The sequence below is a fragment of the Vombatus ursinus genome, unplaced genomic scaffold (genome assembly GCF_900497805.2).
Source record: "Vombatus ursinus unplaced genomic scaffold, bare-nosed wombat genome assembly UNPS02014832.1, whole genome shotgun sequence".
Taxonomy (NCBI): Eukaryota; Metazoa; Chordata; class Mammalia; order Diprotodontia; family Vombatidae; genus Vombatus; species Vombatus ursinus.
The window spans coordinates 10,584,520-10,596,198 of record NW_020954610.1 but is presented as its reverse complement, the minus strand read 5'-3'; the positions used below and the strand labels follow the sequence as shown (position 1 = coordinate 10,596,198).

The 11,679-nt window shown below is 36.7% G+C and overlaps 1 protein-coding gene and 1 long non-coding RNA gene across 5 annotated transcripts in view; one reads left to right on the top strand and one right to left on the bottom strand.

The window, feature by feature from the left end:
- LOC114025651 overlaps positions 1-2,543 on the top strand; it is a 72,725-nt gene extending 70,182 nt beyond the window's left edge. For both annotated transcript variants that reach the window (XR_003567055.1, XR_003567054.1), the window contains exons 6-7: positions 1,704-1,820; positions 2,367-2,543. This is a non-coding gene — a long non-coding RNA (uncharacterized LOC114025651). The remainder of the gene's footprint in view (positions 1-1,703; positions 1,821-2,366) is intronic.
- A 246-nt stretch (positions 2,544-2,789) lies between these two features.
- Positions 2,790-11,679, bottom strand: part of LOC114025649 (protein prune homolog 2-like) — a 226,028-nt gene continuing 217,138 nt past the window's right edge. For all 3 annotated transcript variants that reach the window (XM_027839125.1, XM_027839126.1, XM_027839128.1), the window contains one exon: positions 2,790-5,746. In XM_027839125.1, the coding sequence (XP_027694926.1) occupies positions 5,716-5,746 (31 nt within the window). In that variant the 3' untranslated portion in view covers positions 2,790-5,715. The remainder of the gene's footprint in view (positions 5,747-11,679) is intronic.

The window sequence follows — 11,679 nt, the reverse complement described above, 5'->3', positions numbered from 1 at the left end:
ACACACACACACACACACACACACACACACACACACACACACACACATCAAATTCAATAAGTCTGAAATGAACTCATCTTTATCCCCAAATACTCCCTATTTCCAAACTTTTCTATTTCTTTCTAAGGTACCACGATGTTTCTAGTCTCACAGATTCACATTCTTGACTCTGCTCTCTCATCCCACATATCCAATCAGTTGCCAAATCTTGCCATTTTGATATCTTCAATATTTCTCACATCTCAGTCCTTCTTTCTACTCACATATCTACCACCTTGGTACTAACCCATCATTATCTCTTGCCTAGATTACTGCACCAGCCTTCTAACTGGTCTCCTTGACTTGTCTCTCACTATCCCAGTCTGTCCTACAAATTGTTTCCAAAATAATTTTCCTTAAGTGCTGATCTGACCATGCCATTACTCTACTCGATGAACTCTATTTACTTCTCATTGCCTCCATAATAGAATATACACTCTTATATTTAGTTTTTTAAATGCTTTATAACCTGGCTCTGAACTCTCTTTCCAGTCTCATTGATCATACCCCCTCGCCCCACTGCTCTCTGCTTTCTAGCCTACCTGATCTTCTTTTATGCTATTTCTTTAGGTATTTGGAGGGGTTTGGGGGAGAGCTCAAGCAAGTCACTGCTTTTACTCTGCCATCTTGCCTCCACCCCTCATACTATTTCAGGTGACATTCCATCTCACATCTCTTTTCCTTTGTGCTGACCATCCCACGTGCCCAGAGTGCACTTCTTCCTTATCTCTATCTCATAGAGCCTTTATCTTCTTTTAAGATGGAATTCAAGCACCATCTTTTGAATGAAGGCTTTCCTGATCCCAACCGTTAGTGTCTCCCTTCCCAAACTATCACATATTTTGCCACTTTGTATACATTTGTATTTATTCACTTTATATGTATGCTATGTCATATATATGTATATATGTATATGTACACAAATACTCATATATACATATAGTTATGTACTTTTAATATCTTCCATTAGAATATAAACTTTTTTCATTCTTTGAATTTGTATCCCAAGTATCTAACTCAGTGTCTGGTACAGAGCGGGCACTTAATAAATGCTGATAATTGGTTAATTAAAAACTATATTTCTTATAATTATCAAATTATTAGTTTTTGTTTGTATATTCATTTTGTAATTTTCTTCCATTATACTGAAGAATCTAATCCATTCACATTTTAAGTCAAAATAGTTCTATGTCTTCCTTTTGAATGAAAATTTTGCTAAAAAAAATCACATTAATGAATATGCTATAACTATTCATGGAGTATCAGAGCTATAGACACTGGTCCTCTTTAGGAAAATTGTGCTCACAGGGTAGCCTCCCTATCCTATTAAAAACCCATACTTTTGCATCAGTGTAGTCATAAAACATTAGCTGAACAGTTACACAGGGTGAGGCAATTCAGGGTGGAGTCTCTTACTTATTCCTGGCAAGCAATACCAAACTAATACATTCAACCTCAGCTAAAATGAGTAAGTACAAGAATAAATGCAAAAGAAAATGATCCCTTAGGGATTCATTATGACCTGGAACACTTTTTCCAAGACTAGCTTCCATGGCTTCAAGTTACTTATTAGAGCAACCTGAATGAAAGCTAGTGTCTACTATGGAAAATTATTCCCTCCTTTCCATCATCCATAATGACCCACCTCTTTTTCCTCCTCTCAGACCAGCACAATATCTACATACTACATGTCTGTATATCATGGAACATCTACAAGAATTCATAAATACTGAAAATGAATGGATATGTCAAATTTTGGCAGACCACATGGACTTAACTCAGTAAGTATTAGGGCAGGAGATACACACTTAATATCAAGGCACCTATTGGGAAAAGAGAAGGTGCTACAGCAGTGATTCATAACCCTGATTTTGCAATTCCTCAGGTTGACTTTAATTATTTAAGAGAAAGGGGTGGAAAGGAGGTATTAAAAACTAATTTTCTTTCAATGAATGCCATGCAGTACTTTACCAGAGCACGTATGAGAAAGTATACTTGGGCAAGGGGAGGATAGCAAACAATTAGAGCTTTGGGAATTGCTAACACAGAGGGTAGGTAACTCAGAAAAACAGTATTTTAAACATTATAGTTGAATGTAAGTTCCCCGAGGGCAAGGAGTGTTTATTTTTGTCTGTTTATCCCCAGCCCTGGTGGACTTTCTTGCATGGTAGGTGCATAATAAATATATATTGAATTTAATCAAATCCTGAACCAAAGAGGGTAACTTGGGGTAATAGGATCAGAAGTTTGAACTGGGCAACTGTTAAGGAATAAATAGAAATACTATAAGCAATGGCTGTTCCTCACACAAGACATTCCATCTCTAGACTCAGAGCGCCTTCCCTGATTGTCGCCCATGGCTGGAATTTTCTCCATCCTCATCTCAGCTTCCTGGCTTTTTTGACTTCCTCCAAGTCTCAGCTAAAGACCACCTTCTGCAAGAAGCCTTTTCTAATGCCCCTAAATTCTGCTGCCTTCCTGCTGTTGATCATCTCCAATTTACTGTGTGTGTGTTTGTGTGTGTCACACACACACTGTTTATATATAATTTTTTGTGTGTTCTCTCCCCCATTAGACTATGAACTTCTTGGGGACATGGACTGTTATTTTTTTGTTTTTCTATGTATTCTCAGCACTTAGCACAGTGACTGGCACATAGCAGGGGATTAATAAATGCTTATTGACTGCCTGACACATACTGAATTTGCATAAAAATCATTATAGGGCTAAAGAGGAAATACAATGATATCTGAGATTATAGCTTTTATTTCAGAATTATAGAGAGGCCATACATACAATGTTATTACATATTTCTGTATTGGTTAGTCTATACAATTTAGGCATCATTGTTACATGTAGATAGAGATTTTACCAAATCAAAATCTAATAGTTTAGATATACTTTATTCTGAGCAAACTGATACATAGTAGAAAAACCCATTTGTATATAAAAGATTAATTTGTGCAATTCTAAGTGTTTCTATGTGAATCAGCTACTGAGAGGCATTGATATAACTGCAAACATATTACCATAGTTGAATATTTAAGATATCTTAAAGATGACACTTACGAGCAGACTTTCTAATAAGCTTTAAGGTAGGTCTTATTGTCAAACCTGTTTTTAAACATCATATGGCTTCAATAGGAGCTTCAGGATTTCCCCCCACACCCAGCTGTCGCCTTCAAACAAAGTTTCTCACTGTCTGAGTGCCTAGGCCATGAACATTTCCACTTGTTCATTTAAGGGAAGTGTTTTGTGGGGAACAGCATCATTTGAAGGCAATAATGTCCCCCCAAATCTTCCATTCTTCTAACCACTGACTCACAGGTAAAGTGCTAGGCAGTTTCCAAAAGTCAACCAGAGAGCAAAACTGATCAGAATGTGAAGGTCAGTATAGATATCTATATATTTAGGTATTATTTTCAGCTCCTTGGATTTTTTGAATTGAATTTGCACAGTACCTTTCTTTCAGAAAGCAGAATTAATTTAATTGTCTATCTTTTTTAGTGGAATATAAAAGCAAAGAACTAAATATCAGAATTGGCATGCAAACAATGGAGAAGCCCAAGGAAAGCCACTGACTTGTAAAGATATCCAAGGTAGAGTCAGTGAAGATAAAGCCTACAACTGTGGATTACCAGGGCTATTTCAAATAAATCAGCAGGATGAATCAAAAGCCATGTCCAATGGTGAGATTTCAGCCTATTCTCTAGTTGGAAATGACCTCTGCCTTCTACCAATTTATATGTGTCTTCAAGCTTATCTCCCCAGAACTGTACCTGGTTTCCAGAAGTGAAATACAATAGCCTGGGATGGCCAGTGCTCCCTAGGGCAGGAATTTTTGGAAGTGTGAGGTAGGGTTGGGCATGGAATCTAAAGTATTTGGAAGAAATGATTTAATCACAGGCACATTTGTCAATTAAAAGGGACCAGGACTGACAGGTCTTGGCTAGGGAATGGGAAAAGACAGAAAAGTCTGGAGATAAAAGAAAGGAAAAGTCTGCTGATTATAGAGAAAAGAGAAGTTAGGAATAAAAGTTGCAAAGAGGAGGCTGTTAAATTCAATTTGATATCCAAAGGTTGGGAGGAACCCTATAGTAAACTTATGGGAGGACCTGGACAAAAGTTGTCCAGGATGGGCAGCCACAGAGGCACTGTGATGGGCATCATTATGGTGAGGGTTGGGGGTGGGGAGGAGAACTTCCAAATTGATGAGACCATAGATCCACTTGAGTATTTAAGATTCTAAAAGTCTCTCCCAGAAAAGGTAAAGAACCATCATTCCATGGCATAAAACTGGAATCCGTACAGCAGTACGGAGTGGAAACTCTTTATTTCCATGACTCTCATTCATTCTAGCCCACAGATGATAGGTAGTATTGGAAGTTAAGAACACATATATAGAAAAAAAGTGAGATTAGCATCAAATGTTGTCCATTAAAGGTTTTTTAAGAACAGCCTCCATTTTGGCCATGTAAACAAATACTGCCAGACAAACATTTTTGTGGTCAGTGGTTTGCCATCTTTTTTTCAAAAGACTATGCATTTTACTCTCAAATGGTATAAAAGGGATTTATATCATTTATAAAAACAGAAAATAAATTTAGGTGTGTTTACTTATGTATTCTATTGGGTAAATACATACTTAAATACAAATGAACAAAGCAAAAATGTGCATGATATTTAAATTAAAATTCAAACACAAATTAAAAATAAAGTTGCTGTGTAAAATGGTGCATATCGATAAAATGAGAAGGAATTATTTTTTATAAATAAGAGCACATTGTAAGCCTATAGTCAAAGGATAGAATCTTACAGCAGATTTGTTTTTATGAGTGGTTCACTTATTTTGTGTTTGCTGTTGTATGCTGTTAATATTTTCAGATAACAGGACCCATACTAAGCTGAGAGTCCAGACTGAAGGACTAAAGGTATCACAGTACCCATGAAACCATACACATGTTGCATTTCACCTTCCCTAGCCTTAGGATGCCTCCTTAGGTACTGTGTGATAAACAGTTTTTTAAAAGACCATATATTAAGAAAAATAAAGCTGTCAGATGAGACAAATAAAAAACAAAATTGGTTTGGGTTCAAGCAAGAATTTCTTTCTGGGAAGTTACTTTAAGGGATGCTCACTAATTGTTGAGCTATGTAGTTCAAGGATCAAGGTTCCACACCCTGTATTGTGACCTATGGACCAATGTGAGTAGGGAAAGCTTTGTAGATAGGGTAAGTATAACACAGGAAGACATGAAACTGTCTTCATGTAAAATGCTTATGAAGGAAAAGAAGTAATCTGTGGAATTAAAGTGCCTTATCTCTTAATATTCCTGTCTGGCTTATCTAAGAGGTTGAGGGTAGTGATGGAGGTGAGAGATATTACAGTCAGCAATGCATACAAACAGAACTCTCTGCTTTCTTGGGAGGGTTTAACTAAAGAGTACATGAGGTTCATGATCACAGGATAATAACTTAATTGGACACACACACAATTACATAAAACTATGGTTAAATGAAAAAAATTCACCACTGCTTCCCCCCACCTCCACCCTGAAGTTTCCAATGGCACCAGGTAGTGCAAAGTGAGTCATCAGTCATCTCTTCTCTTCTAGGTACGTATGTTTTAGAAGGGCTTCAATTCAGGGATCATCTTCTCCTGCAAACCCCCACCAGCTACAGTTTTTCTTTCAGCTTCATGTCAATACTTCCAAGATAAGGAGTTAAAAAGGGGGGGGGGGAAGAGAGAAAAGCATGATGTCATTAGGTTCAGTGTTCACTGGTTACATTTTTAAAAATTTCATTCCTTCTACTAATCTCTTAAATAAATCATGCAAGACCTTGATAAGAAAACTAGATGGAATGAAATCCTTCTTCAATTCCTGATCCCCACTCCTCCCTTTACCATATGGGAACAGCTAATATTCTTATAGCAACTTTCCCTGGAAGCATTTTAGGTCATGTTGAGGCTTGGATTTGGGGTTCATTCTTATTTGTAAGATAGTATGAATGAAATGTGTTCCTTCCTTGGAAGGAAGGCATCCATAAAAATTTTAAATAATGTTTCAGACAGACCAAATAAGTGGTTAGCTTGGAAGATGTAACTTCCAATAAAGTATTAATTCATTTTAAGTTAAACACAGCAGCAATATTTTCTAGGGGTCAAATGATTTGCCCTAAGGAGTCAGAGTAATTTAAATGGGTGGAAAGGTAAAAAAATTTTGTGTATCACCATCAACTGTCATCTTCCTTCCCCAGACAGAAAAGAAAGGAAAGTCAGTTGATAGCCTTCAAGAGAATATTGGTCAAAAAAGAAAGAGAAATTTTTGGATTAAGTTAGTTTCAAAGTTTTGCAATGTCATTTTTCTATGTTCCCACGAGTCTGTGTTCCTTGGATTACTGCATCATGTTTTCGTGATGAAATTTGTTGACACTAGGCAAGGCTGTTTTTTAGAACCTATATGAGCAACGCCCACTTGTGTAGCACTCCATACTCTTAACACTCCAGTTGGTATAGATCTCTATGGTCAATCTTTCTATTGTGGGAACCACCTTTCTGTTTTAATTTTAATTCATTTAACAGTCAGATTATGCAAGTTATTTCTTATTTTCTATTTTTCATGATGGCAGAATAATGACTCCAAAATATCCTGGATCTCCTCTGAGGTATTAACATCTTGTAGAATTGTAAGATTTGACTTATGCTCAATGTTTAAAAAAATTTTCACTACCCCTATGATTCCCTCAGGCTGGAGTCCTAAATGTCTTCTCTCTTTCTCAGCCAATCTCTGAGAAGAAGATAGCTGAGTTCATTATATTTCTTCTCTTACTCAGTCCTTTGTTATCTGGATTTTAATATCACTCAACTAAAATTGCTCTTTCCAAAATTAATGATGTTCTTTTAACTGTTAAATCTGAAAGCCTTTTCTCAATTCTCATCCTATTTGACCTCTGCAGCATTTGACACTATTAATCACCCTCTCCATGTGGATATTCTCTCCTGTCTGGGTTTTTGTGACTCAACTCTCTCTTGGGTCTCCTGCAATTATCTGACTGCTCCTTCTCAGTCTCCTTTGCTGGACCATCATCCACATCACACCTCTTAACTGTGGGCGTACCCTAAGGCTCTATTCTTAGTCCTTTTCTCTTCATGCTGTCTCTTAGTCACCTCATCAGTTCACACTGATTTAATTATCATCCATAAACTGATGGCTTCTAGATCTACATACCCAGCTTTAGTCTCTTTCCAGAGCACTAGTCTTATATTACCAACTGCCTTTTAGAAATTTGAATGGCTGTCCCAGAGGCATCATAAACTCAATGTGTCTGAAACAGAACATATTGATTCCCATCTCCCACTCCCACCCCTAACCCACTCCTCTTTCAAATTTCCCTGTGGTGGTCAAGAAGACCACTATCCTTCCAGTCAACCAGTATTGTAATGCTTCACTTTCACTCACTCTATATATCTAATCAATTGCAAAATCTTTTCATTTCTACCTCCACCACAACTTTCACTTCTTTTCCCTTGTCTCTATTCATACAAGCTTCCACTCTAGTTCAGGCCTTCATAAGATCTTCCCTTGACTATTTTAAAAGCCTCCTAATTAGTTGTCATGCCACATCTTTCCCCTCTGCAATTCATCTTCTATATAATTACCAAAACAATTTTCTTAAAGCACAGGTCTGAGTTTTTCACCTATTCAACAAATTCCAGTGGCTTCTTTTTACCTCTAGGATCAAATATAAACTCCTCTGTTTGTCATTTAAAGCCCTTCAGGATCTGGTCCTACTTGCCTTTCCATCCTTATCACTATATACATTATTGTCCAGCCAAATTGGACTTCTTACTGTTTCTCATATACAGCATTCCATATCCAATCTGTATACCTTTGCAATGGCTGTCCTCCATGCTTGGAATGCATGTCCTCTTCCCTACATCTCACAGAATTCCTAGTTAACCTCAAGGCTGAGAACAAGTTCCACCTTCTACATAGAGTACTTCTACTCCTGATTCCCTTAACTTACAGTGTCTTCCACCCAACTCCCTCCAAAAAAAATCTTGTATTTTTGTATCTATTTTGTATGTACCTATCTATGAGCATGTTGTTTAGCCTGACTAGATTGTAAACTCCTTGATGACAAAACTGTTTTGTCTTTGTGTCTCTAGTGCTTAGCACAGTATCTAGTGCATAGTAGGCACTTGATAAATAATGCCTGTTGATTGATCAACTGATTCATTATGATTAACATATTTTTATATGTATATAATAATAATTTATTTAGGCTATCCCAAGAATGGGCTTGCTTTGTAAGTCATAGTATTTCATGCTAATGCATCCATATTGTAATCTACTATGATCCTTGAATCCTTTTCTGTCAAAGGAGAATATTCTTTTTACCTTTTGTTCCTCACGTGCCTTGTTCTAAATGGACTTTATTCAGTTTGACTTTTTGTATTGAATTTTATTTTGAATTATTTGTATTGAAATGTATTTGAAATTTTTGTATTCTCTCCTAACTTCTTGTTCATTTGTCTCTTATCTGAAGACTTTAAGAGTATGCTCTCTATTCTACCATTCAAATCACTAATAGAAATCTGAACCAATATTGGGCTCCGAGTTCACCCAGAGAGATACTATTTTAAAATTATTCTTCAGGATGACAATTACCCATCTATAATCATTCCTTCAATAGCCTTGGGTTCAATGCTTCAATATGTTGTGAATGAAGAACTGTGTGATTAAGACCTTACATAACCAGTATACAAGAGCAAGAAAATCCAAATTTCACACTTACAAATAAGTAAATATAACCTTGTTCTAACAAGCTGAATAGTTAAATCTGAGGCACACAGCTGATGGTGAAGTTAGTAATGAAGAATGCTGATCACACACATTTAAATTATGCTAATGTTTCTTTCAAACAGAAACATATTCACTGAGGTATGTATTTTCCAGTTTCAGGAAATGAATAAGTAAATGTTATTTATGCATGAAAAAGAGGAAACAAAGTTCTGAGATTAGTTTTCGAAAACATGGTACAGTATATTTATGGAAAACTAGATTTTGTTCAGAACTGATGGAAATAGTTTTCTATCATTAAGTTGAATAGTGAGGCATTGGGATAATTCTATTACTTTTCATGATTCTGGTGGCTATTTAAAAATGAAGGTTCACGTACAGACTTTATGTATAAACCCTTTTGTACAGACCCATAAGATGGTATTTTTGGAACTTGAGCTATACATAAAAGTGGCTGGACTCCCTCCGTTAAACTTTACTTTTGTCTACACTTCAAAATTTTTCATTTAATGTACATATGGGATTTTTCCTTTTTTTTTGTTTGTTTGATTAAAGTTGCATATGCCAAAAAAAATTGAGGGTTGCAGAATGCCCAATAGGATAATTTAGTGATGTATTAAATCAATGTGTCTTTCTTTTCTTTGGAAATCAGAGAAAGCAGTACATTTCTTTTCAATTATACCTATTAATTCAGTGTCACCAAAAATGTCTTTAAATGTTAAATCAAGCCTGTGCCATTTCCAAAAGGCATAAATTGCTTCCACAGAAAATAAACTTCTCCCACTTTTGATATATCCACTTCCTTCCCCAAAGCATGGAATAGTAATATTTGAAAACCAGAGAAAATAACTTGGAGCTTGCAAGAAGGAAGAAGGGAGAGGACAGGAGGTAAAAGGGAAAGATTTCTCTCCAGTCCCCAAACCTAATCACATCCCTGACATTGGTATTGGGGATGTGGAGAGAGTAAAGGAAAGGATTCAAGAAATAAAGGGGAGAAAGGGTGGGTAAGGTGAGAAAAGTAGAAAGAAGGAAGTGGAAGGACAAGATGGGCACTCTGGTTTACATCCCTCAGAAGGGGGAAGTGAAATCAGACACAAAAAGAAAAATAGTTCTCCTTCCATGCCCCAACTCAAGCACCAGAATGAACTCAGACTAAAATGGAAAGAAGTATCCCTTGCCCTCATCCCCAAAACAAAACACCAATACACGAAAAGTTTAGAACAGAACAGATCAGACAGAGGTCTGGGTGAACTCCAAAGCAGTTGCAGCAGGGAGGGTGCATTGAGATTCTAGAATTCAATATTATGCCATTTCTGGCAACTGTGGAGCATGGATCTCGGTTAGGGAGAAATTATATATTTGTGCAGAAAGGGTGATCTCTTTTTCCAAATCTTTCACAGCAAAATTCCCTCAGGTTAGGTTTTCCCTTCACCATCAAAGGTTTGAGACACATGTGGTCCACAGTAAATAGCTGCTCAGTTTCAAAGGTTTCAAGTAAAGTATTTTAGACTTTATTTTCTAGCCATATAACTTATTTCTGCCCCCTCTGTAATGTATTTTTGAGATTTGCTCTGTACTTCTAATGTGTCTAACCAGATAGATACAGTTTTTATTCTGGGTTCACTGTGTCCAGAATTGATAGGATTGTCGGTTTTGAGCTGGAAGGGACCTTAGAAGTTATTAAATCTAATCCCCTCACGGTACTGATGAGGAAACTGAAGCCCAGAGGGTTTAGTGACTTGCACAACTAGTGAGTGTCTGAAGTGGAATTCAACTCCCAGTCTTCCTGCCTCCAGGTCCAGCAGTCCACCATGACACCATGCTCCTGCTCTCCCAGATAATGTCCATTAGAAATCTAAAGAAATAGGAATGGTTCCTAGGTGTTTCATGAAGTAAAGTAAATAGTACAGCCACATTTGAATTGTGATTCTTCCATTCCTTCCAAGATTCCAAGGATGAATAAATGATACAGAAAGTTCTACAACCAGCTCATCTGTAGGCCACTCACAGAAAGGAAAAGTTTTTTTTCTAAGAGACCATGTTGGTAAAACAACAGATTTCATGAAGCACCCCATGCTACTAACAGGCTGCTTGACTTTGAGCAAATCAACTTATCCCTCTGAGTCATAGTTTTCTTATATATGCAAAGGAGAATAGACTTGATGATCTCTAAGGTACTTTTCTACTCTCAAATTCTATGATTCTTTATTAGGATATTAGGGTATAAAGGCTGCCCTTCTGGAAAGTCCTGTGTGTATGCTTTCTTATGATATGTTGGTCACCCTGAGTTCTTGAAGTCTATGCCAGTGGCACACACTGATCCTCTGGCATCAGACAATGTATGCTTTGGGAGGACCACCCTCACTAACCACAGAAAGGGTCAGCACCTATAGGCTAGGTGATAGATTCTTTGGCCATGAAGCAAAGTAAAACACTGAAGGGTCCCTCAATTTTGCTTTTACAGGGACAGTGGAAAGTGCAGTATCAGACGTCAAACATTAGACCTCACTTCTGTGGTGGATATATAGGAGGAAATAATAATAATTTCACCACCACCAATAATAGTTATCATTTGCATAGTACATTAAAATTTATTAAGCACTTTACATTTGAAAGTTAAATTAAAAAAATATTTAATGAACAAAAACCTAATTTTTCTCCTTCCCATCAATCTTCCTATTTGGGGAAAGAAGAAAAAAAACAAAAACGCTTGCAACAAATAGCCATAGTCAAGCAAATTAAATTCTCACTTTGGCCATGTCCAACAACAAAAAAAAATCCATATCTATCTATCTATCTATCTATCTATCTATCTATCTATCTATCTATCTATCTA